Source organism: Chanodichthys erythropterus, chromosome 13 (genome assembly GCF_024489055.1).
Source record: "Chanodichthys erythropterus isolate Z2021 chromosome 13, ASM2448905v1, whole genome shotgun sequence".
Lineage (NCBI taxonomy): Eukaryota > Metazoa > Chordata > Actinopteri > Cypriniformes > Xenocyprididae > Chanodichthys > Chanodichthys erythropterus.
This window is the reverse complement of record NC_090233.1, coordinates 27,736,316-27,764,140: the sequence shown is the minus strand read 5'-3', so window position 1 is coordinate 27,764,140 and position 27,825 is coordinate 27,736,316. Positions and strand designations below refer to the sequence as shown.

Below are 27,825 nucleotides of genomic sequence, written 5' to 3'. Positions count from 1 at the left end.
AACTGAAATCAAAGCAGCTTCCATTAACATGGGTTGCACGAGAACTAACTGTAAAGAATAGTGCTATCACAGTATGCCCTAATTTTTCTATTTAGAGTAGATAAAAGGCTAATATGGCATCTTTATTATTCCCTTCAGGGAGATCGCAGTCCGTGTGTAGTTTGTTTCATAGACATATGTCTATGGTTTGTTTCTCCTCCTCTCTTCCTCGCAGCAGCAGGGCGGGAATCTCTCCGTCAGGTTTTAATAGTAAGAGCGCAGCGCGTGCAGTAGCTACAGCAGTTTACTAACCAGCGCAGCGGGTAAACAGCACAACTTTACTCAGAAACAAAATCTTTTGAATTGTTTTTGGATCTTTCCTCGCTTTGAGTTAATTTCCACTCAAAGAAAGCAGAGAGTTTCTTCTGAATCAAGAGTGGAAGCGTTTATCTCACAAAAGGTGAGACATTTTATATTGTTTGTGGCTAGGGAAATGTTGTTTTTGAAGATCGCGTGACGTTGTTTGAAATTGGCTCTATTTCACGTTAATATGCACTTATTAATTTTACTTTAGTCTATGTGGATTTTAATATAAAATCATATTGACTGAATTATCTATTTTAAATAGCTAGCCTACCGAATAGCCTATCAAGTTTTTATATTTTTCTTTTTAATATGCTTTTCTCATTTATCTTTGCTAAACACTTAACATTACTAAAAAGATGAATCTTTTAGATTATCAGAATCATTTAGATAAGGTTTTAGATAATCTGTAATCGTTTGTAATGTAATTTCCATACTTGCAGTACTTTAGTTAGGCTGCGTCAGTTTCATCTCTTTGAAGTGCGCTCCTGAACAAATTAGTCAGGTAAACCCAACCCACATCTATTTAGATTTTAAGTTCGTACCTTAATCTGAACACCATTGCGTTCGCCTGAACATTAGGGATGTGGTCATTGATCCTCATGCCAGGAGAGGACAGCACATCTCAGTGTGATGTGTCAAGAGATGTACATGTACATAAATACAGGAGTATGTAGGCTATTTATGCATGTATAAATACAGATCAATCAATCAATCAATCAGTGAATCAAATGATTATAAAGGCAATATATGCACTTTTAGTCAGCTCTTTTGAGTGCATCATTTGCTAAATTTGCCTTCATCTAACCTACAATGTGCAATCTGTAATTCTGGATCATTGATCTGAATGAGTGATTTTCACTATAGGCTATTTAATCTTTATGAAATCATTATTTCATGCCATTTCTACTGTGGAGGCAGTATCTTGTTTCAAGGGATGTTTACACTGATAAAACTGGAAAAAGATTCCAAACGTCTTCATTTAAAGGGATAGTTCACCCAAAAATGAAAATTCTGTCATCATTTACTCACCAAGTTGATCCAAACCTGTACGAATTTCTTTCTTCTGCTGAACACAAGAGAAGATATTTTGAAGAATGTGGGTAACCAAACAGTTGATGGGCCCCACTTGACTTTCATAGTATGGAAAAAAAATGATATGGAAGTCAAAGGGACCCATCAACTGTTTGTTTACCCACATTCTTAAAAAATTATCTTCTCTTGTGAACTATCCCATTAACTTTAATCAATGAGTGGCATCTGTAGGACAACAGTTCCTTCTTATTCAAAAAAGTGACATCATCCTATTGTGCTGCTGAATGAAACTTATTCGAAGGCTTGCTTGTCAGTGCTGTTTGGATAAATACAGTTATTTTCACAGGGTTATGAAAAAAATTGACAACCTTTTTCTAGCATAGTGACTGCCTTTAATTTTCACATGAGTCACAACAAAAATTCTGATAGCATGTTGATAATATGTTGTATTAAACAGTAATCAATACCTATTTGTTTGTCATGCCATTGAATGTGAAATAAGTAAGTCAACCCTTATCCTATTTATAATATGGCAGAAAATAGGGTTATTCTGATTGGAGAGGAAATGTTTGGTAAATCAAGAAAAAAATTAAACCCTTAAAAATGCAACATTTTTCATATTATGTAATAGATGCTCAAGGCTGTCAGTTGTCAGAGAGGGGAATTGATTTTGGTTACCTGATTATACAGACAATGACAAACACTGTGCATGTTTTTACTGTTACTGTAGAGTTGAGTAGGGGTTCAATCATTTGATTAAACAGTGCATGAGCCTTTGGGTGAAATTGCTGCTGTTTTGGATGGGGGGCTCTGAGAAAGCTAGTTGGATTTTCATAGTTCACACTCCAGAGGAGGCACAGCGTGTACAGCTGGATACGTCATTATTAAACAACACAGTTCAGCCGAGTGCACAAGACCATTTGATCAGCCTTTAGCAAAGACAGACAAAGTATAGCACCACGAATGTACAAATAATTTGTTTAGCTATAACAAGATGTGGCAGACTGGATTATGTTCAGTCTCTGAACATTTTTTCTCTCATATAGTTGCAGATTTAAAGTGGGAGATATAGGATATAATAAAATAGAAGGTGGCTGATTGAAAGTAACCGCCCATCACATATTTAATCTATACAAAGATGAAAGTATATTTTGGTCTTAAGTTAAAGGTGACTGTACACACACATACAAGCACACACACACACAAATACAAAAGTGTATTTAGTCTTTGAAAGCTTTTCACACAAGGTGATTTCAAGGTTGCCTGGCAAGACCGGACTCCGGACTCTTTTTGGAATTGAGAAACAGCCATAATAATGTGGGGTAAATAACCAACCCGATCTCACGGCAATTCGTACGTATTTTACGAGGTGGCTAAATCGTATGAATTCATATGACCTCACTCGTACTAATTCATACATTTTTTGCTAAATCGTATGTATTTTACGAGTTGACAAATTCGTATGAATTCATACGAATGACCTACCCCAAACCCCGCCCCTAAACCTAACCGTCACTGGGGTTTAGACAAATCGTACGAATTCGCACGAGTGAGGTCGTATGAATTTATACGAAATAGCCACCTCGTAGAATAAGTACGAATTGGTCGTGAGATAGCGTTGAAATAACCCCAGTGTAAAATGGGGTCGCAACAATGAGCAGACGCTGGCCAGATATAAACACTAAATTTTGCGGCAGCGATCAAAATGAGTGGATAACCTTTGAAACAAATGTTATCCTTCAAATAAAGATTTTATTACATTGTTATGCCAGTAGGTGGCGACCAGTTATTTTTAAAAATGTACTTGATATGCGTTTAAAAACTCTGGACGAGACAAGTCTTCATTCATTAATTTCAAAAGATTTTTTTACACAGTGAAATCATTTAAAAATAAATATTTTTTAAAATTACATTTTAGATGTTTATAAATAGATGTATAACATTAAATAGACATTTTGTCAGAACCTCAAGTACTTATTTTGTTTAGTTTTCTAAACAAAGATGCTTAGTTTTCTTGATTGATCTTGCCTGATTCCTGTTTTACGACCCATTGCTGCCTGCCTCGATCCTTGCCTGTACCCTGACTACGACTCTGCCTGTTCCTTATTGCTCCTGTTTGTTCCTGTTTGACCCTGCCTGTACGACCACGCTCACTTCTAATAAACGCTGCATTTGGATCCTCTCCATTTGTAACACTTATACTATTAGCACTGTTTCTAAGGCCATGTCCACACTAATACGTTTTGGCCTTCCTTCCACACTGAGACAGCGTTTTAAGTCAACAAAAACATAGCTTTTCGAAAACGCTCTCCAAAGCGGATAAATTTGAAAATGCCGTCTTTGCGTCGTAGTGTGGACTGTGAAAACGGAGGCTTTTGAATACGATGATGCATTTTTAGTCATGTGATGCAGTCATATGACCAATTCAGCCAAGACACGTCTCCCAGTCTACATTCTCGCTTGCTTTGGCCACTTTATACTCCTGTGTTACTCGCAGCAACAACTCCACCTCACTGTCGGTCCATTTAAAAAACTCAGTGCCTTTCCTCGACATTGCCTCAAAGTTTCAAAGAGCCAGAAAGTAAATAAACCCCTAGCGGGAATGACGCAGGTCGAAGCTTTACTCATGCGCAGTAGGGGGATATAAGCGTTTTCATACGTTTCAGTGTGGATGAGCAACTTTTGGAAAACGTTTGAAAATGATAGTGTGGACGCGGAGCGTTTTTAGACGAAAACTCAGTTTTCAAATATATCCGGATTAGTGTAGACGTAGCCTAATATTAAAATGTACAAATTTAAAAAACTCGGATGAAGTCTTTATGCACATTAAAGGCTTTGGGACATTCATTATAATCCAGGATTCTGAAATGTTTTCTTATTTGAAAGACATGGCGTTTTGCTAACCACTTTAGGTATACCTCTCAAGGGACTCCCCCCTTTATTTTTATATTTTTTTTTTGGGGGGGGGGGGTGTTTAAAAACTTTAATTTTTAAAGATAACGTGGACTAGACGTGGAAGATTGCCGCCATCTACTGGAAAACAAACACTTTTAAAATTTAAATAATATGACATTTTAACTAATTATTCCCGTCGCTTCATAACATTAAGGTTGAATCACTGTAGTCACATAAACTGTTTAAATATGTCTTTAGTAGCTTTTTGGGCATCTGAAAGTGTTAATTATCTTACTGGCAATGCAGGCCTCACTGAGCCATCGGATTTTATCAAAAATATCTTAATTAGTGTTTCGAAGACTAATGATGGTCTTACGGGTGTGGATCGACATGAGGGTGAGTAATTAATGACAGAGTTTTCATTTTTGGGTGAACTAACCCATTTTTGTTGGTTTGTAGAGCTAGCAAGCATTGACAAAGTCAGGAGGGACAGATGTATGTACAGCTAAAAAAAAGCACCATTTATCACCATTTATTTTAAGCACTTTATTTCAGCACTGCTCAGCAGAGTTATTGAATGCAGAAGAATTACTTCTACATTGGCACCAACAGCCTTCTGATCCACAATTCATCATAGATGCTAGGCTGTCTCCATTGACATCGGCCTTAAACTCAGAACAGAGCTTTTTAGGTACTAATGCTCAAAACTCCAAGCTATAACTGTGTGCAGCTGTTTTGCAAATTGACAAAAGAATGATTATCGTGTCAGATCTCGTCTCTTGTCTGTCTCTGCAGTGCGAGTCTTCATGCTTAATGGATGAGTTATTAAGTGGATGTGAACTCCTGACTGGAAGCCGAAAGCTTGAGGGACTCCACTGCAGCACACATATACATCTTCAGTATTGCTTCATAATACTGAGAGAGCAGGATTAAATAGATTTTGTAATATATCAATGCAAATCATGGTTCATGTTCCTGGCTTTGTTTTTCAAAAATAAAACTTTCACTGTAACTAAACCTTGTGGAAGGAAAAGTTGTGTAAGGAGATTAAATACTAAGCCAGACAATTAAGCCCAAAGCAGGCTGATTAGGTGTGGGTAATGCTGCTTTATTCAAATACTGCATTTAGTTAAATTTCATTAGCACCTCACTGCGTTCTGTTTCAGCTACATTCTGTGATAATGATTTATATACCCTTTTCAATAGAGAGAAATATATTAATATCTATTAATTAACATTAAAAATATCTGCTGTGGTTGTCAGAAATTCACTGTATAAAATATGGTGACAATGTTTCAGGTATTACGGAATATAATAATAATATAAGGGACATACACACAAACACAAATCAGGGTAACACTTATGATGCTAAAATAATGCAATAATCATTAAATAAATAACAGCAAATGTAACAATAATACTACTGATAACAAAACAGAACTATTGAAATAAAATATAATATGTTGTGTCAGGGTCACACAGGGACTTCTAATGTGCTTTTTATGTAGTTTTACAGCAAAATTAGTTCAACACCACATATAAAAAAAGAAAACTGAAGAGAAATGCTTTTTAGGATGTCTTTTTAACTGCAAAATACAAAGCTACGAGTTTTGATATTTAAGATTTCCATGTATTATCAATGTAAGTGCATTGCTTTGTTTGCAGAGCATGAGTTCAAGGCAATGACAGGACAATATTAGTACAACACTTTCATGTGGCATTTCTATTATTTAACTCTTTCCTTTTTTACATTTGCTGTTTAGTCATTCAGCACAAAAGCCATTATCTGATTCAAAAAACAAGACAAATGGGGTTGGATAATCCAGAGTGTCAAACCAGTTATAATTTACAACTTATCTGCTCACTATCAGCTGAGATATGAAGCTTGGGAAGGTCATGTCCTTCAGAGTTCACAGCAATATAGATCACATCAATTTTATGACAAGACAGCAGTGATCTGAAAGTGGAAATGGCTTTCAATGAAGTTCTGTCAAAGCAGACTATAAATAACTGATGCTTGGTAATGTATATGTACATATGAAATGTTGATTAAAAGTTATAAAGGACAAACTTCAAGGCTATTGCAGCTTATTGCCTGGGGGGGGGGGGAGCTATTATTTTTTAGCTTTAAGTGTTTGTAGACGGTCATATTCTCTTTCGTTTTCTGAACTAGCTGATACAAGCTGCTTTCAAATTAATTTTCTCATTCATCCTTGCTGAAGTTGTTGGTTTGTGCCACAAATATGACTATATGTGTCTTTTATATAGAAGCCTTTATTCTCTTATCTCAAAGAATAGTCAAAGTGAATGTGAAAATGGCAGTAAATTGAACCTTGAATTATACTTGCCATCTGCCATTAGAAACACTACATCAGATTGCTGTTAATTATGTTTAGAGGTCTCTGTCTAACATGAATCAATGCAACATTTAATTTCTGACATAATAACTATATAATTGGAAAAAAAAACATCTGTAATGTGCTGTCATATGCTCATCTTACTCAAACTTCCCATGTCTTTTTACTGCATACACATCTCTCAACAAGAGCACATTCACATTGGAAGTATTTTCATTAATTACTCTAGTTTGTAAAGCATAAAAGACCAATGCAGCCACTGAACTGCTTTTACACTATAAATTAAGAGGACTGCAAAAAAGAGAGTCTGTAATCCATGCGTTTTATCTTCTTCATGCATTTTATACGTCATACCTTATATGTCACAGTTGTTTATCCAGCATACGTGACCTCGCCTTAAGCTTTCATGCAGAGGAAAGGAGCTTGCTTGCCAGATTCTCCAGTAGTACTGTGTGACATCACACATAATGGATTTTTTCTCACAAGATGTGACTACAATTTAAAATATTCACAACCTCACCATTTTAGCAATGCAAAGCACAGACAACTAACAGACAACCAGTTGGTGAGAGAATGGAATAGAATTTATAATATTTAAAGCACACTGCATGTTAGAACATTAGAGTGGATTTGTGCACACCTTTTATTACATTAAAATAATGACATTTGATTATACCTTGTGGGAATATGACATATTGAAGCGGTAGTAATATTCTTTTCGATATGATGTGAAAAATAAGAGGGTTCCAGTATTATATACTAATAGTTAAAGTATAGCAGGGATGATATATCTTTTTTAGAGTAATCACCTTTTGTTTCACATACAGTACTGGTATGAATAGTATTTAATTTGTCTTTCTCTCTCTCCTCACAAAGATGGCGATGAAACTATTGGACCCCAACTCCACTATAACATCTCCATTTTTCTCCCCTGTGGAGAGCGGCCACAACATCTCAGTGAACCGTTCCTCCTCTCGTCCATACCCTTATCCAAACATCACCTATGTGGACTTCTATCTGCACGAGCCCTTGGTGTCTGCTATCTTCATTGTATCCTACCTCCTCATCTTTATTGTGTGCATGGTGGGAAATGGAGTGGTGTGCTTTATCGTGCTAAGGAGCAAGAACATGCGTACAGTCACCAATCTCTTCATTCTCAACCTGGCCATCAGTGACCTGTTGGTTGGCATCTTTTGCATGCCCACAACATTGGTGGACAACATCATCACGGGTAAGGCCCTTTTTGCTATTGTGATCAAATGTTTTCTGTGTTTTTTTTAAACAAAATTGAACTATATTACTTGCATTAAAAGGGTAAACATACAAAAAATATATCGTTGTTAAATAATTGCAATGTATAGTTACAGTAAATATTATTTTGCACAGTTCACCGTCTAGGCATAAATACCTCTTACCTTAAATTAATTATACGAAAGCAATAAGGTATGAGAGGCTGTGCTGTATCGTGAATAAGTCACGGCTGAAGGGCGTTGTTAGGCACAACGTGAAGCGGAGTGCCTGCAACCCCTTCAGCCGTGACCTATTCACGATACAGCACAGCCTCTCATACCTTATTGCTTTCATTTTTGGTACGTATCCTAGTGATAAAGATGCATTAACAATATTAAGAAGTGGATCTATGACCTCTGAAAGCATCTATTTCAATAGCTTAGTCGGTATAGGGTCTAACATACATGTTATTGATTTGATTATTTAACAAGTTTAGACAATTCTTCCTGTCCTAAAGCAACAAATTAATGGAATTTTTCCTCATGGACACTGCAGTGCACTGTCTGACACGATACTGTAGTAGACGGTTGCATGGTTATAATTTTCTCTCTAATATTGTCAATCCTGCAAGTAAACAAGTTCATAAAGTCATTACTGCTGTGCTGTTTGGAAACATCAGAAGTTGAAGTTCTATTTGTCATTAATTCAGCCACTGTATCAAATAAATAATTAGGGTTGTTTTTATTTTCTTCTAAAAGATATGAGAAATAAGCAGATCTAGCAGTTTTTAAGGTCTTTCTGTACTCAATCATTCTCTCTCTCCATGAAATGCAAAAACTTCTAGTTTTGTTTTCTTCCAGCTGCGCTCCATTTTTCTGGCAGCTCCCTTTAGGGCCCGATTGTGCTCATTGTACCACGCCGTTGGATTAGTTTCCTTAATCTTCTTTAAGCACAGAGGAGCAACTGAGTCTAATGTGCTGGAAAAGACATAGTGAATAGTTTCTGTTGCAACATCAAGGTCTTCTAAGCTATCTGGTATGCTAATCAGGCTAACAAGGCAATGAAACTAATCAGGATGATTATTTATAAAGCAATTTTTAGTGGTAGAAGTGATGGATAAAACATTAGCCATGTTTTATCGTGAATAAAACACAGCTATTGACCAATCAGAATCAAGGACAGGAAGTAACCGTTTTATAAAGTATATAAAACACCACTTCATGAAGCTTTGAGACATTTACGAATCTTATTTCGAATCAGTGGTTCGGAGCTTGTTTCATTTTAACCAAGTCACATGATTTAAGCAAACAAGGCTTTGTTACATTGTTTCGAACCTTGGTTGAGAAACTGCTGCTAAACTGTAAAAAATAATTGTTGGTTTAACTTAAAAAAAATAAGCTACCTGGTTGCTTTAAAATTTTGAGTTCATTGAAATTAAAAATTTGAATTAATACAACAAAAGCAATTGGTTTAATCAACAGAAACTCAAAATACTATGTTATCTGAACCACATTCATTTTTGAAGTTGATTTGACAAAAGAAAAAACCTTGTGATAAACAGTGTAGATGAGGTTGATCTGGTGAACCCATAAACTAGTGTATAATGGTTTTAACTGATGTCAGGTCAGTTTTAAAATATAGGTTAATTTTTAATTCATTTAATGAGTTTTAACACTTTTATGTGTATAATACAAAAAGGAAAATGACATTTAATTGCTTCTAATTTAACTAGTTTGTGAAAATCAGCACTACAATATACAAGCTCTTATTCCAAGATACTCACAGAACAAAACATCACACACTTCACGACAGCACTACACTTCTACAAGAGGGTAAAATCAAAACAGCACATTCCCATGATGCTTTGCAAAGAAATAGCCAATTAGAACTATTTCCACTTAAGTCAGAATAAATGGTAACTATTTACAAAAGGCCTTTCTGTACAGTGCATGATTCTAAACTAACTGAGGGGTGAAATTAAGCCAAAACCCCACTAGTATAGTTTCCAGCATCAAAATATCTGTTTATATGTTCAGTGGTGACATAAAAAGTGTTAACTTTCCATTGAACGAAGGTCAAACATGATAACATCAGGCAATCTAAAACAGCCACATTTGAGAAATTATTTATATGTATAATATATAGTCTTGTTTTGTTTAGTACATTTTGTGTGTGTGGTGCTTACACAGGTATTTGATGCACAATTTATTAGTATTTCAAGAGGATGAATGCACAGACATTATAGGCCTTGAACTAATCATAGAAGAATGTTTTGGCAATGTGTAGGCAATCAAGTGAATCTGACTGAACAATCTCTTCCTGAACACCCTGAAATTGGTCTGTTCTTTTACATCACTATAAAGGCTGCTAAGCTAAACAACAATTTCTTTCTAAAATAAGTAGCTTTTTCTAAGTGGTTTCTTCAGAGAGGAATGAAATTTTTTATTGGCTGCATCCTAATTTCTTTCATCTGGTTACCATGCAATCATTACATACTTTGAAGCCTACCGAGTGTGCTCATTCATCAGAGAATCTACAATCACAATCACTATGGACCTCACGGAGTTGTTATGAATCACAGTTCTTCTTGCTAATCCTCCCCACCGAGATATGTTCCCCTGGAGCTTAACAAGCTTTCAGACAGTAAACGGGAAGAACCTTCTATTGTGAAAGGCATCTGAATGCAGAAATTAACTGAAGAAAATATATTGCAATACTGCAAAGACAGTAGCAGGAAAGATTTTACAAAGCAGTTTGAAATTTTGTTACTTTTAAAACAATGGAAACATCCAATGGATTCTGAGCCTTTGATGTTTATTTGTACAATAGAAAGAACTGTAGATGACAAAACTAAACCAACTTGTACATTTTTGAAAATTATTAATGTGTTCATGCTGCACTGTACATAAAGATACTATACATAAAATATGAAAGAAGTGACTTAAGTTGATATGCGCTGTTGAGTAGAGCGAGTGCCGCAGATGTTCACAGCCGTGCTGATATTCATGCTTGCATGTGTGATTTTTTTTTTTTTTACATTTAGATTACCTTTGCTATCATCTAATGCTTCTTTAAAACTCATCTTTAAAACTAATATTTTAATACACTGTTGAATGTAATTTTTAGCAGATACCATCATTCTGTCAGCATTCTGTCAGACCTCATTCAACAATTATATGACTGCACTGAATATCAGTGTTTACTCAAAGCATTTCTCCTGCATATGGCAGAAGAGGAGGTACATGACAGTTACATTTATGGCATTTAACAGATGCTCTTTTTACAGAGTGACTGAGAAAAGTTACAAAGATTAGATACAGGCCAGTGTAAAATAAGCCAATGATTTTTTTTTTTTTTTTAGCTTGCCCATGTATTATTCTGTATGTCCTGACTGTGGTTATTAAAATAAGAGGTGTAAATGACAGGTTAGTGTTCAGTGTGACACCAATGTTCTTAGCGTTTTGTGTGGATAAGATGGTTCAAAATTGAAATGTCAAAGTCTTGGAAAGGGTGGTTCTGAAATGAACAATAGTGCAATTTTTGCTATATACATCTTAAAATGATGGCTGTTATTGTGCCTGCCAAGTATAAAATGATTCAGTGAGGATGCCTGGTTGTCGGATAGTGGAAAACAGAGAGTTGTTAATCGTCACAGCATTATCAGTGTAAGAATGATAGCCACGAGAACAGACAACATTTACAACATTGATGAGCCAGCAGATAAATATGCCGATTTCAAAACTTAAATTTTATGTGCATAAAGTTTAAGTTTTGAAATGCATATATCCAAAAATGCAATGCATTCACCAAGTAAAAATGTACATCACAAAGCTTCAAATGCTTGAAAAGAACTATGACTTCAAAGCACAAATTATTCAGAGCTGAAAGTCCTCCAGACGTTTTAGATTTGCTCTGAGAGAACATGTTTTGTTTGGCACATGGTAGACCCTTTGAAATTTCAGAATTGCAATCATCTGGCATATCGCTTGTCTGTGTTTTGTTATGTGGACTCTTAACTTGTAGTTTTGCTTTGTTTCCTGTTTTCCCCTTTTTATCCCCTAATTGTCCTTATCTATGTCTTGTTTAGCTATCTATTGTAGTTGCCATGTTGATTCGCGTAGAATCTTTTTCTCTACATTTTGGCCTTCTGTCCGCACTGAGATAGTGTTTTTGTCCTGCGAAAACTGAGCTTTTGAAGATGCTCTTTGTGGATAAATTTGAAAATAGCTGTTTTCATGTTATAGTGTGGACTGTGAAAATGGAGATATTCGAAAACAGTGACAAACGATGTTTAGTTATGTGACACATTTTACCCAATGATATCTATGGTTATGGCCGGCATGTTTCTGCTATTTGCTTTTATTGTGCTGCTAAAAATAAATATTACTTTGTATAATCTTCCTGCAATCTCCCTACATTCCTGCAAAAGGCCGTTTTTGATTAATGTTTACAGAGAGAGTTCTGAAACAAAAATGCCATTTTCAAATGTATCTAGTGTATTCTAATATAGATCATGGGTTTCTTGTACTTAAATATGATAATGTGCATGTTTATATTGTTAAAATCTTGAATACCTAAGATACTGCAAACAGACACTGAAATTAACAACAAAACACTAATAGTCATTGATTTGGGAGCTGCTACGAATCCCCAGTGACAATCAGTCACCAGAACTCTGACCAACTAGCAATATTCTCTAAAGCCGGGCACATATTTAATGACTAGCTAAAACATTCTAAAACAGCGATTGTTTCCTGCGACTGAGGCAGATTTAAATACTTAACATGGAATTTGAACACCGACTGTAATCGCAGACTGAACGCAACTGACTCTGACTGGACGCGTTTGAGAGCAATCAGTCATAAGTATCTAATTACATTCATAATCGGCCTTACAATCGTTAAGTGTGTGCGCGGCTTTACAGTTCTAAGCACACACTTCCTATCCTGCGTGCTCTTAGCTGTCACATAGCAACACGATCCGTGGAACTTTCTATGTGATACCTGGTGACAGCTGCTCTTTGCTTAGTTACCAAACAGGCAGGGAGGCTAATCTCATTAAAACACTGAACTCCCTCAGTTCTGTCTCCACCAACAGAGCTATAGCAGGCGGGCTACTAAAGAACCATATTTTGGTTGGCCAGTACAGGGCTATCAATATTAGACTGACCCCTTCCTGGCGTACTTTCTCCAGAACTCCCGGGAGCAGAGCGAAGATTTTACTGCAAGAAATACCGCCATCATTTCCAGCCAATTTAAGTGCCAGGAACTGATGGTCCTCCCAGAGACCCTGAGCTGAGCGACCACTCATGATCGCCCCCCAGCCCATGAGGGAAGCATCCGTCGTAAGCATTACGCGATGACGAGAAGTCCCCAACATGGGTTCTGGGACAGGAACCAAGGCTTTTTCCACATGACCAGAGCACAAAGGCATCGCCACGTGACTTTGATCATGCGAAAAGGATTTCCCCTCAGGGAAAACCCCTTGGTCCTGAGCCACCACTGTAAGGGTCTCATGTGCAGAAGGCCAATAGTAATCACGTTGGACGCAGCTGCCATCAGACCCAACAGTCTCTGAAACTGTTTTACAGTGAGTGACTGGCCTAACTTCATCCAATTCACGGCTCCGAGAATGGAATTCACACGAGCAGGAGACAGCCGTGCCTGCATCATGGTAGAATCCCAGATTACTCGTAGATAGTTTGCAATCTGACTCGGATCCAGCACACTCTTTTTGGCATTGAGCCTCAGCCCAAGCTTTTTCATGTGAGACAGAACAACATCTCGATGTTGAACTGCCAACTGTTCTGATTGAGCTAATATCAACCAAACGTCGATATAGTTCAGCACGTGGATGCCCTGGAGTCTCAATGGAGGCAGCGCTTCATCCACGCACTTCGTGAACGTGCAGGGTGATAATGATAGGCCGAAAGGAATAACCCTGTATTGGTATGCTTTGTCCCCGAAAGCAATGGATGGATACATGATGGATACATGAAAGTAAGCATCTTTCAGGTCTATCACAACAAACCAGTCCTCGGACCTGATCTGAGCTTGCTGGGAGGAGAACCCCTTCTGTAGCTCCTTTTTGCAAGAGCGTCATAACCTCCTGTTCCATTACCAGAGACTGCTCGGGGGCCACCACTGTGGGAAGGACCCCATTAAACTGGGGCGGGCGAGACCCGAATTTGTGACCCTTTTCTATTGTGAGCAGCACCCATTTTGAAATATTTGGGAGAAGTTTCCATTCTGCCTTATTTACAAATGGAACCAGTCTCTCGAGACTGGCCTCTGGTGTTTTTTGAGCACTTGACTCGGCGCCCTGAAGCGGCGAACCGGCAAGGAACAGCCGAATCAAGTGATGACTGGCCCTCCTCGGAGGATCGGTGGAGACCGCTGCACCCTAAAGCACACTGGGTGGCAGGGTTAGCAGAACGGCCCCCTGAGGGCGCCAAAGAGGGATGGGTACCAAGTATTTTAATACCCAACCCTCTCTGGAGGGGGCTGCCCTCCAATGTCCCGTGCCACTGGCATCAGGACCTCTTCGAAGCCTTCTTGGTGATAATTACAGTCCACAGATCTGTGTTACCCCACAAAGACTTCGGCTGTGTCGCCTGTCCCTGTCCCCAAGCTTTCTGCCAAGGGGGGCGACACTTTATTTTAAATTCCTCAGAATTTAATGTATTCAATATTTCATTTAATCCTCAAATTAAATGCAGCCAGTTCTTATATAAATATATATATTTTTGAACCGACTGAATATATTTAGAATGCAAAAAAGAATTATAGCTCGTAATAATTCGCAAGGTATTTTAGGGAAAGAGAGAAAGGGAAACTCCCGTCTGCTCAGATCCCTTAATATATAAATATATATACATATATATAGGCTACATACACACACACATGCATAATTACGGACACGTGATACATGCGCAGCCTCGGCAAACGCAAGACCCGAGCTGTATATTCATTCTTGCAGACTTAATCTACGCGCTGCCTCGGCAACGCGAGATCCGAGCCATATATTCTTTAATGAAAACTCAACCCACGCGCTGCCTCGGCAAGCGTGAGATCCGAGCTTAGACTTTTATTCCCTCGAGAATAAAGCCAACAGGACTGGAGCTACAAAACTCCCGCTAGTGCATTTTTTACTTTTCTTCGGGACATTTTTATGAATGGACACTGTCACTGTCAGTTGTGAGCTGACGTTCATGCTCCACTCCCAGCAAACGACACATAAATCGTGTGTATCCCCACTCGCTTTGTAGTGTAGCACAGGGGGAAAATCAAACTGCTGTTCACGATTGATTTGTTATAAACGTGTGATTTTGAAACACGATATGTGTGTGACTGTGAGGTGGCGATCCTCAGATCGATATCACAATATGCACCTCCTCAGAGCTGGACATGTGAATATATCGGTGCCTCAATCAGGGGGAAGAACCCGCAGAGCGTGCTTCCACCTGGGAGACGGCACTGAACCTGGCAGGTGAAGGCAGAGAAAGGGCGGCGCCCGTCTCTAACCCCTCTGTCAGATCCATTTGTGAACCCCATGAACGGAGCCCCTGCCCTGCCTCAGCAGAAGCGGGACCCGATCCGTGGGGAACACTGGAGCACAGTGTCCTGAGAGTGAGTTTTTACAGTGCACACAGACGGCTCCCTCGAGAGCTGCCTGGGCATACTCACTCCCACCTCACTGCTGTTTCTCGCCATAATACGTGTCTTTTTTATATATAAATATATGGATTGGTGTGAGATACTCTTGTCCTCAGACGAAGAGATCGTGATTATTTATATGTGATAAGACAAACAACACCAAATAAGACACACAAGATACAGTGAGCGCTTGCTGAAGACAACAGAAGCTAGTGTTCGTTGTTCTGGGTATGCTTTATAGTTTCCTGGTCCGTGATGTCACCCGCTTCTGACGTCACGTTTCCTCATTGGTTGGATACAGAGGTGCTTCACGAACACAAAATGCAGAGGGTTCCCATCACGTCATTCGACGTAGCGTTGATAGTTCCCACGAAAGGGAACTCTAAGACTCCTTGGTAATGACAACACATAAATCTTTATGTACAACCAACATTTCACCCTCACCAGAGGTGCTTTTACGACCCCACCTATAACACCTCCATGTAATTGACTCCATACCTCACACCTCCAAAACCCAGGCTAAGAACAGTAAAAACATGTGTTGACATATGGAAGGAAGATTTCTCTATTATTTGTCAATGTGCCTTACACCAACAACAAATGACATAAATTTAATTGGACTCTGTGTTCTCAGCTTTATATTTAAGGTCTCGATATACTCACAGCAAAGTTCTTAACTTAAACGTTTTTAACTTAGGGAGAAAAGGAAGTTTGAAATACCTTTGTGGTGATATATTGTTAGCGAACATCCTGACGCCACTTCAGTTTTTACTATAAGCAGGTCTTTTGTGATTACGTGTTTTTACTCACACCTGACCTTGACGGACTGAACTAAACCTACCTATTATGTAATTGCCACGGACCAGTGGTACTTAAGCTGGAGTGAACTTTTCTGGAAAGTTTGCTTTGGTGAGCTGGACTCCCGAAACAAACTCCAACTGTGCATTGGTATGATTTAATTCAAAATTATGTCACACCAGTATACTCTAAGATTCCCAAGTATATTGGTGCCTTAAAGCAGGATATACTGCTGATCCCAACAGCACATCAAAACATCACCACAGGTCAGAGGAGATACCCTCAACTTTGGTATTTTTTTCTGCTGCTCAGGTGTTGGAAAATGCAATCCACCAAATACTTCAAGGCATTTCCGGAGCCAAGAACCTCAGTGACAATACCATTGTGTGCAGTTCAGCATGAGCAGACCCTGACAGCAGCCTAACGGCACTATTCCAGAGACTCAAAGAAAAAAGGCATCACACTTATTCATTGTAAATATAAGTTTAATAAATCCAGGTTTGAAATCCTTCCATTTGGCATCTGCTGACCTAAAAAAGGTGACTGCAGTGCAACACTTCAGATCAGTGCTCTAACCATTGCCAGTGAAATGCTAGTTTTACAGACATTACCAATTGTTCTGAATCCAAAATATGTATTGACATATTGACAAAGATTATATGAAATATTTGTCAATCCAACGTCACAAAGGAGCTTAATTATAAATCCATGTAAATTTCAGTTGTACTGTACGTAATTGTTTAGTCCGACTTGAGTACAGTAGAAATAAGCTGCAGTCTATGCTGTGTACAAAGCAGATGTTTTAAATTTATTTGCCATTGTATATTTGTAACTGCAAATCAATATAATAATTCAGTGATCTAAATTAATTAAATATTAACTATTCTTTTAGATTTATTGTTTATTTAATATGATTCATTTATTAATACAATAACTTAATAAAATGTTTTGGTCATGTCACCTTTTTCACCTCTCTCTCGAGTTTGCCGTGTTTCGTTCCAGACATTGAAACTGTGATATAAACCTCACACAAAAAGACACGAATTGGGTGCTGATCAAGAGTCACATACACAAAGATGTCTTTACAACTCCCTTGGACAGAATGGCACCTCAATTGCACCTCAATTGCAAAAAAGAATAGCTGTGGACTGTTAGTCAAATAGTTTACTTTGACACTATAACAGACACCGAGCTCATGATCCTAAAGGTTGCATTTCTATTACAGTCATTGCCACTATAGAACTCTTATTGATGATGAAATATGTTAATTGAGCATTTTCATTGTTAAAAACAGGAAAGGGTCAGACAATCCAGTCTTTCACGCCTGCCTATTTCTAACCCACCCCCCAACACACATACACACAACAACAGCCACGGCTCTTGAATAATTCAAAGAAGAGACTCTTTGCACAGTCCAGTTGTCCAAAAGTGTTTTCTCCAAGCTTTAGATGGAACACCATCCAGCGAAATTTCTCTGGTTTTCCAACCAATGATTATTAGTTAATCCCAAAATCCAGATTGAAACTAAGAGGTGACTGTGCTTTTGATGTACTGTAGATGCTCCCAAGCTTTTAAAATTACCTCATTGTTTTTTGTTGTTTTTAATCACATCACCTCAAATAGCCTGATGACTGACCTTGAACAGACCTTCTGTTGGCTCATGAGTCACATTAGGCCATTGCGAAGACAGACAGAATATCTTGTTTCTTTCTTAGTTTTATTAAGAGTCGAGGATACCCTGGCCTTCGAGGTCGCAAGTAATAGCAGACAAGGACACAAGGACAGATGCATATTTGTAAGGTCCCCCCATGGAAAACGCCAGCATACATATCTTTTGTTCATGATTTTTTTCTTGCCAAGGAATGACCTTCATCCTCAGTTCAGCACTACTAAGTAAATAGAAAGAAAAAAAACACACACACATTCACAAAGATGTCTCTACAACTCCCTTGGACAGAATGGCACTTCAATCGCACCTCAGTTGCAAAAAGAATAGCTGTGGACTGTTAGTCAGCATGCCTGTATGCATGTTCAAGTGATAAGGAAATAAAAGAAACAAATAATAAATGAATTATTATTATCAAATAATTAAAAATGTTAATTATAAATAACTGTTTTGACAGTTAACTGTTCAGCAAGTTTACAGACTAGCTTGGATTTCACCATTGCAAGATTACACAATTCTGGTTGCAGGCAAATGGATCTAATGAAGTTCATGCAGACTTCAGACAAAGCACTTCAGTGAGCTGGAACAGTACAAATTTCAGCCCTGTTCCTGGAGCCAATCAAACAAACCTCAGGTCATCAGCTTGTTTGGAAGAGACACAGGTTTAACCACTGGTCTATACCGCCTAGGTGTAGGCATTCTGCGTTCACATTATTTATTATAATTGAACAGCAAGTGAAACAAAAGTGGTGATATTCACACCAACAAGCATGATCGCAATGTGATACTGCTTCTACAGAACAGTTCAATTAACAAGAACTTAATATTTAGTAACTTACCATTTTTTTTACAGAGTATTGTTATTTTTTCTCTGCCAGCGAAATCAGTTCTAAACCCAGTCAGAAAGCGTGAGGTGGATATTTAGGCTACCTACAATTCATTGTAGGAAACAAAAACTCACAATTGTTTTCTATTTATCACGATTAAAGCTGCTGTCCGTGATTTTTGGCCCTCTAGCGGTTAATAAACAGAACTGCACCCGTCTTGCGGAGGAACATTCTAGCCGGAGCTACTTTTCTCCATGTAAGTCTATGGTGAGTCACGCAGTTTCTGTGATACTCTGCGGCGAGTCCTACCAGTCCGGTCTGAAATAGTCCGAATATAAACACTTATTATAAGTGTACCATAATGAATCAAGATAAGACAAAAACACGGATTGGAAAATGGATTCATGTTGTATATTCTCATATTCTTTTGTATTCGTATATTCTTTTGTAAATTTTTAACACCAAAAAAGTTGCGGACTGCAGCTTTAAGCAGCGTGTGAAGGACTCACTGTAGGTAAAGACAATTTATGTCTATACATTTATAATGGTATGAAATATGGGGACACTTTTTGATGGGGGACCTGTAATGTAAACCTAGGGTGTTCTGAATGAATGCATTTTGTGAAGTGAACTTTAACAGATATCCTGTGCTCAGAGAACAAAGGCAGTGAACACTGCATAGGGAACCTTTGGATCGGAAGGCAGCTTCAGTGTCAGTGTCAACTGAACGAATCAGTTGAGTTGATTCACTGGCTCACTCATAAAGACTGTCACTGCATCCAAAATCGCATGAGTATGTACTACATGAATTTACTTAATGACTGTTGAAAAGTATTATCTATCTGATTCGTAAGATTTTATTACTTCGTCAGTCACAGTGCTGACTCCCTATGCTACAACAGACACTAACTCCTAATCAGACCATACACCCTAACCTTAACCTGCTTTGCGAGTCCGCTACATATTTAATTTAAAAAATGGGTTGTCCCTATTCTCTTAATGAGTAATGGGCGTAACGTTCAATAAACCAATCAGAGTGTCATCTCCCATTCCCTTTAAGAGCGAGATGCGCTCGCGCCATGGCGGATTGCTATTTACATGGTGGAATTTGTTGGCGGAAAAGCTGAACGCTTTTCAAGCGAAGAAACCGATCTGCTTGTGCGTGAAGTTAAATGTTTAGTTAGAAGTTAAACAAAGTTACATTTTTATATTTATGTAGCCTACACAATAATATTCTTTTACACTGTAATCCTTTTGTTTTTAATATTTGGCATGTTTGTGTGATGCACATCCCTGTGTGTAATAAGCAAAGTCACCGCGCACTGTGGCTCAGTTTCTACCAACGCGCTCTAACAAAAAAATATTGCGCCATTGACTTTAGACTTTAGACCAGGTTTGAGTTGGTCTATGGCGCAGTCTATTTTCAGCTCCTTAAAATAGCAATGCGCCTCAACGCATCTCTTTTTTAGACCAGCACGCCCATGGGCGCACTAACTGTCGCAAATGCATTTACTAATTATGGCACTGAACGGGAAAATGCGAACGGTGCCGGACGCAAACTGCAAACACACTTGTGCTGCGCCTTGCGTTGCATTGCGCCGGGTGTATTATAGGGCCCTTAGTGTTCAGGGTTTTTGTATATACGGGAATGATGTAAGAATAAGCAATACAGTCATCTTTATTTGCAGTTGGATAAATTTAAATCTGAACTGTTTTCAGTTCTTTAAATGAGGAAAATTAATCTTTAATCTTAAATGAACCCTGACATTCTTTGTGTATGTATTTGTTGTCTCCTGTTTCTCAAATTAATTCTTTCATTCGTTACTTTGTTTTGCCACACTCATTCGATAACTTCCTCTTTTACTGTCTCACAATCTCTACCCAATTTTTTTTTCTCTGTTATTAGGGTCCGAGCACCGATGGTGTGAGGACCATATTGTAATTGCTCGGTCAGTTATTCTTCTTCTCTGAAATTAATCGCATTTTTGAGGGCCTAAACATGTTCGAAAACTCATGAAACTTTGCACACAAATCAGAAGTGGTGTAAATTTATGTCCGATATGGGTTTCAGAATTAGGTGTGCCAAAATGGCACAAGCGCCACCTACAAAATTTAAATTAAGTGCCCTTCGTGCTACATTTCACTTACAGGTATGAAATTCGGTAGACCGATGTAACAGCCCAATACCTAAAAAAAAGCCCCTGGGTGCAAAATCTGTAAACCCAACAGGAAGTGAGATATTTTGAGATGTCTCTGCAAATTTCTTGCAGTTTTTGCCATTTGCAGAGGTCGTATTTTAACGAACCTTCTAGAGCTTTAATCAGATCAACATCATATTTGGTCAGTCTAATCTAAAGGCCTTTGTGACGTTAAATTGTGAAGATCTTACAGGTTACATTCATACCACCACCTGCTGGCAACAGGAAATGGCATGCTTTACACTGTGATTCACTCCCAGAAATACATTTCAATATGCCACAAAGTGCCAAACATACTAGAAATACAAATAAATCAAGCAACACTTGGCTAAGTGCTAATGTGTGCGAATAATGCCACGAAACAGGAAGTTGTTGTAACTGTCCAATCTGCTCCAAACTTCACATGTTTGATAATAGTCCTGGCCTGAAGACATCTACATGGCAATATTCAGTTATTCAGTATTCAATATTCAGCCTGTTGGCAGCAGGAAGTGGGGCACTTTGAAATGACTTTTCCATAATTCTCCTGTATTTATGTATTTACTCACTTAGATGTCGCCCACGGTTCACTGTTTTCCTAAGGCCAACGGGTGGCGGTAAGCCTGGGTGCGAGGGCCCTTTCATCGCTGCTTGCAGCTTTAATTTCCTCTGTTCTTCAGACCCATTTTTTCTTACTCCATCTGTCTTTTAAAAACCTCCTTGTCGATCACATCATTATTCACACCCACATTTCGACCAGCTGCTGTATCTACAAATTTAATCAGCCTCTTAAAAGGATCTTCTGGGTTTACTCTTGCAAGAGGTGAACAAAAACAACATTTCCCAGAGTGATTGAGCTCTGTTTTTTTCTTCAGTCTTCTCTAATCCTCTCAGCTAACACTTCTCACCACACACAAAAAAAGTGCCAGCTTAAAGTGGTGTCAGTATGTGAAAAAAGAGAGTAAATAAGGAGAGAACACTGAATGGAAGAGAGAAAAAGAGAGATCAGAAAGTTCAGATTATGAAGTCTGTTTGTCAAGATGCATTAATTGTAAACTGAGGAAGAAAACAAGTACTACAGTATGTTCACAGTGACAGTCTTGGATTGACAACAAAATGTTATATAAAATTAAATAAAGTAAATGATACATTTTATGAGAACTAGCTGTAGTCTGGTTGTAGCCCCCAAGATTTGTACTTTCTAGAAAATCTAGAAAGATGAACAATGATGCCGCAATTTGGGAGAGGAGCCTTAAAAAATTATAATGAAAAGCTAATTTTATATGAAAAAATTGTGATTTCTTAAGATGTTCGTAAGCTATGTAATTCAAAGTAATTTCTGCTCTGTTGTTCATATTTCACTTTTCTCTTTCAGGCTGGCCTTTTGGCAGTTTGGTGTGTAAGTTGAGTGGGATGGTGCAGGGAATATCGGTATCTGCCTCTGTCTTCACTTTAGTGGCCATCGCTGTGGACAGGTAGGCAAAAAAGTAGTTTTGTCAAAATATTTTATTTTTCTGATTAATAATTTTTTGACAGGATAAGTAATACATATATACTGTATACTACCATTCAAAAGTTTGGGGAATTTTTTAATGTTTTTGAAAGACATCACTCACCAATGATGCATTTATTTGATCAAAAATACTGTAAAAACGGTAATACTGTGGAATCTCATTACAGTTTAAAATAACTGTTTTCTTTTTAAAATATATTTTAAAATGTAATTTATTTGATCATGAACTTTCAGAAATAATTCTGTGATTATTTGATGTTCAAGAAAACATTTGAAAACAATTGTGCAAAAGAACAACATTTAAAGGATTAGTTCACTTTCAAATGAAAATTAGCCCAAGCTTTACTCACCCTCAAGCCATCCTAGGTGTATGTGACTTTCTTCTTTCTGATGAACATAATCGGAGAAATATTAAAGGTGCCCTAGAATCAAAAATTGAATCTATCTTGGCATAGTTGAATAACACGAGTTCAGTACATGGAAATGACATACAGTGAGTCTCAAACTCCATTGTTTCCTCCTTCTTGTGTAAATCTCATTTGTTTAAAAGACCTCAGAAGAACAGGCGAATCTCAACATAACACTTACTGTAACGTAACAGTCGGGATCATTAATATGTATGACCCCAATATTTGCATATACCAACTCATGTTCAAGGCATTACACAAGGGCAGCCAGTATTAACGTCTGGATCTGCACAGCTGAATCAACAGACTAGGTAAGCAAGCAAGAACAATAGCGAAAAATGGCAGATGGAGCAATAATAACTGACATGATTCATGATTACATGATATTTTTAGTGATATTTGTAAGTTGTCTTTATAAATGTTGCGTTAGCATGTTGCTAATGTACTGTTAAATGTGGTTAAAGTTACCATCGTTTCTTACTGTATTCACTGAGACAAGAGCCGTCGCTATTTTCATTTTTAAACACTTGCAGTCTGTATAATTCATAAACACAACTTCATTCTTTATAAATCTCTCCAACAGTGTGTAATGTTAGCCTGTTAGTCACGAAGCACTATCAAACTCATTCAGAATCAAATGTAAACATCCAAATAAATACTATACTCACATGATCCGACGCATACATGCAGTATGCGTGATGAACATCTTGTAAAGATCCATTTGAGGGTTATATTAGCTGTGTGAACTTTGTAAATGCACTGTAATATAGTCGAGAGCTCGTGTGGCAGGGAGCACGCGATTTAAAGGGGCCGCAGCCTGAATCGGTGCATAGTTAATGATGCCCCAAAATAGGCAGTTAAAAAAATTCATTTAAAAAATCTATGGGGTATTTTGAGCTAAAACTTCACAGACACATTCAGGGGACACCTTAGACTTATATTACATCTTGTAAAAAAGCATCCGATTTTTATAATGGCAGTGAGCGAGAATCAACAAGTATGAGCTGAAGAAAGTGTCTCCATCCACATCCATCCATCATAAACATGTACTCCATATGGCTCCGGGGGGTTAATAAAGTCTTTCTGAAGCGAAGAAATGATTTGTGTAAAAAAAAAAAAATCCATATTTAACATGTTATGGAGTAAAATATCTAGCTTCCGTCAAACTGCCTTCCGAATTCAAATTACATAAAAAACTGAACTGGTATCATGTCAGTTATGCTTGTTTCATAAGCTCGGCTGCGTTATTAATATTTCTCCAATTGTGTTCATCAGAAAGAAGAAAGTCACATACACCTAGGATGGCTTGGGGGTGAATAAAGCTTATGGTAATTTTAATTTGAAAGTGAACTAATCCTTTAAGTTTTAATTTATTTATTTTATATATATATATATATATATATATATATATATATATATATATATATATATATATATATATATATATATAAAAATCAAACAGACCCCAAACTTCTGAAAGATTTAAATTGAATAGATTTATTATAAATGTAGGAATGATTATCTTAACATTTTCCATTTATTGTACATTATTTTTAAAACGCTTTCTTGAAACACTTACTTTCTCTTTCTGTCTCGATCACCTCTGCTCTGTTTTCTGTCATCCATCTCTTTTCTTTTCTCCTTTTAATACGTCCTTCCTCTTCCTTGTTTTATATTAATGTGTCAGATTCCGCTGCATTGTCTATCCCTTCAAACAGAAGCTCACTATCTCCACCTCCACCCTCATCATTGTCATCATCTGGGTTCTGGCCATCTCCATCATGTGTCCATCTGGTGTAATGCTACAGGTCACCAAAGAGCACAGGGTCTCCATCTTGCTAGGCGATGGCAACACCACGCAACCCTTCTACTGGTGCCGTGAAAACTGGCCAAACCAGGAGATGCGCAAGATTTACACCACGGTCCTCTTCGCTAACATTTATTTGGCACCTCTGACTCTCATTGTCATTATGTATGCTCGGATTGGAATCACTCTCTTCAAAACATCAATGCCTGCTGCTGTGTGCCAAGTTGGGACCTCAGGCTCTGGTTCTGGCTCTGGGAAACATGGCAGATATGAAAGTCGTCAACTGGTGTCCCGGAAAAAGAAGCGGGTCATTAAAATGTTGCTTGTGGTGGCCCTGCTCTTCATCCTGTCATGGTTGCCATTGTGGGCTCTCATGATGCTGAGCGACTACGCAAGCTTGAGTGAGCATCAGCATCGCGTCATTAATATCTATTTTTATCCTCTGGCTCACTGGCTGGCGTTTTGTAACAGCAGCGTCAATCCCATAGTCTATGGCTTTTTTAATGAGAACTTCCGTAAGGGTTTCAAGGCGGCCTTTAAGCTTCAGCTCTGCTCAGCCCTTTCAGGGAAGAGGAAAAGCTACTCTCACCGGCTGCAGGGGAATGCTGTATTACCTGCCAGCTTGCCCATGACCAAGGAGTCTGTACTGGAGGCTGGGGGTCCCAGACAAGGACAAGAGCTCATCCAAGGGCTGATGTCTGTGGGCAATGGGAAGAGTCAGGGTGACAGAAGCCAGTCTTCAGGCAAGGAGAACATGAAAGAACAGGATTTGATCATGGAAGATCTGGAGAAGGTGTGTGTGTGTGTGTGTGTGTGTGTGTGTGTGTGTGTGTGTGTGTGTGTGTGTGCTTTTGTTTATATTACATTGTGGGGACCAAATGTCCCCATGATGTAATATAAACCTGAGTTCACCTACATCGTGGGGACCAGCCAGCGGTCCCCACAATGTAAATGGGTTTATAAATCATATAGAATGAGTTTTTGTGAAAAAGTAAAAGTTTGCACAGTTTCCTGTGAGGGTTAGGTTTAGGGGTAGGGGCAGGGTAGGGGGATAGAATGTACAGTTTGTTCAGTGTAAAATGCATTGAAGTCTATGGAAAGTCCCCACAATTCACAAAAACAAACATGTGTGTGTGTGTGTGTGTTAAAGAATATTGTTTTAGAACCCTTAAACTCCAGATATGAAATACTGTAACAGAATAAATATTTTTTTAATTATATTTTGTTTGAACTTTTTTAATCATCAAAGAAAAAAAGCAGCACAATTGTCTTCAACATTGATAATAATAAGAAATGTTTCTTGAGCGGTGAATCAACATACTAGAATGATTTCTGAAGGATCATGAGACATCAATTTTTGGCAATTTTAAAGTATAAGAAAATAGAAAATGTAAATATATATATATATATAAAAAAAAGATTACTGTTCTTACTGTTTTTTAATCAAATAAATGTAGCCTTGGTATAAGAAAACACAGAATTAGATATTATATATAAAATATTTAAATATAGTGAAAGTTTGGCGAAAGGCTTCTCATTTGATCTGAGAAAAGTTAAGATAAATAATGAGAAATACTGATCTCAAAAAATTACATATTCAACAGGATTTGTACATGGCAAATTCCCTAGTTTCATACTGAAATTCCACACTATTAAACTGGCATATCCTTGAGCAGTTACCATTACAGCACACACTAAAAAAAATTGGCAAACATTTTACCTTTAGGGGTACAACAGCTGTCCAAAGTATAGGGTTAAAAACTGTACATCACTGTGGCAGTAGCCTTAAAGGGACAAATTTGAACCTTATTTACTCTCACAATTTCATATTAGAACCTTAAAGGGTTAGTTCACCCAAAAATGAAATTTCTGTCAACAATTATTCACCCTCATGTCGTTCCACACCTGTAAGACTTTAGTCAAAGTCCCTTTAAGACAAGTTGTTTCACTCAGCAGCCATCTTTGAAACGACTCTCGGCTTTGCCTTCGTTCATCTTCAGAACACAAATTAAGATATCTTTGATAAAATCCATTGGCTCAGTGAGGCCTGCATTGCCAGCAAGATAATTAACACGTTCAGATGCCCAGAAAGTTACTAAATACATATTTAAAACAGTTCATGTGACTACAGTGGTTCAACCTTAATGTTATGAAGTGACAAGAATACTTTTTGTGTGCCAAAAAAAACAAAATAACAACTTTATTCAACAATATCTAGTGATGGATGATTTCAAAACACTGCTTCAAAGCTTTACGAATTTTTTGTTTCAAATCAGTGGTTCAGAGCATGTATCAACTTCCAAAGTCACGTGATTTCAGTAAACGAGGCTTCGTTACATCATAAACGTTTCAAAATTTCAAAGGTTCACATGACTTTGGCAGTTTGATACACGCCACTGATTCGAAACAAAAGATTTGTGAAGCTTTGAAACTTCATGAAGCAGTGTTTTGAAATCACCCATCATTAGATATTGTTGAATAAAGTCCTTATTTTGTTTTTTTGAAAGTGTTAATTATCTTGCCATCAATGGAGGCCTCACTGAGCCATCAGATTTTATCCAAAAAAAAAAAGTTCTTTGTGTTACAAAGATGAATGAAGGTCTAACAGGGTGAGTACTTCATGACAGAATTTTCATTTTTGGGTGACTAACCCTTTAAGGGAACATATTACCACTCTACTAAAATTAACCTTTTAGGGGTAGATAAGATACAAAGTTATCCCTTTAAAGGTACTGTCCACACAATGACAAGCTGTTGTAACCCTAAAAGTACAATTCTTGCACATTATTTCTGACAGCACAGATGCTAGTAACATCTTTTTTTATAGGCAACCAAGGCAATTTTACAGATGGTCTTCTCTAAATTTTCAGTTTTCACCTTCCATCTCCTTCTGGCATCAGCAGATTTTTTCTAATAGACCCTGTATGGTCCATTTTTATTACAGAAGGTTTCAGTGAAAAAAATCAGGGTCTTATAAATGGTATGAATGTAACCATTGTTTGTCTGTTTTTCTTCACAGGTAATGTATGATTTATAGGTGCTTAATGATCTTCATGGAACCCATGGTCAAAGATACTGTGCACTCAGATGATTTTCTCTTCTCACTGACTGTTTTA

At 37.7% G+C, this 27,825-nt stretch overlaps 1 protein-coding gene across 1 annotated transcript; it reads left to right on the top strand.

Moving 5' to 3' along the window:
- The first annotated feature begins 305 nt into the window (after nucleotides 1-305).
- LOC137034170 (neuropeptide FF receptor 2) lies at nucleotides 306-27,825 on the top strand. The gene is made up of 5 exons (XM_067406846.1): nucleotides 306-439; nucleotides 7,506-7,860; nucleotides 22,358-22,457; nucleotides 24,590-25,502; nucleotides 27,729-27,825. Exons 2-5 carry the CDS (start codon nucleotides 7,506-7,508, stop codon nucleotides 27,744-27,746), a joined length of 1,386 nt encoding a protein of 461 aa, XP_067262947.1. The 5' UTR covers nucleotides 306-439; the 3' UTR covers nucleotides 27,747-27,825.

What these genes read in the sequence shown, in the direction of transcription:
- LOC137034170 (XM_067406846.1), top strand. Translation starts at nt 7,506, where the DNA reads ATGGCGATGAAACTATTGGACCCCAACTCCACTATAACATCTCCATTT. An exon ending in GGTGGACAACATCATCACGG is followed by an intron (nt 7,861 to 22,357) that starts GTAAGGCCCTTT and finishes TTTCTCTTTCAG; the next exon opens with GCTGGCCTTTTGGCAGTTTG. An exon ending in GTGGCCATCGCTGTGGACAG is followed by an intron (nt 22,458 to 24,589) that starts GTAGGCAAAAAA and finishes TTAATGTGTCAG; the next exon opens with ATTCCGCTGCATTGTCTATC.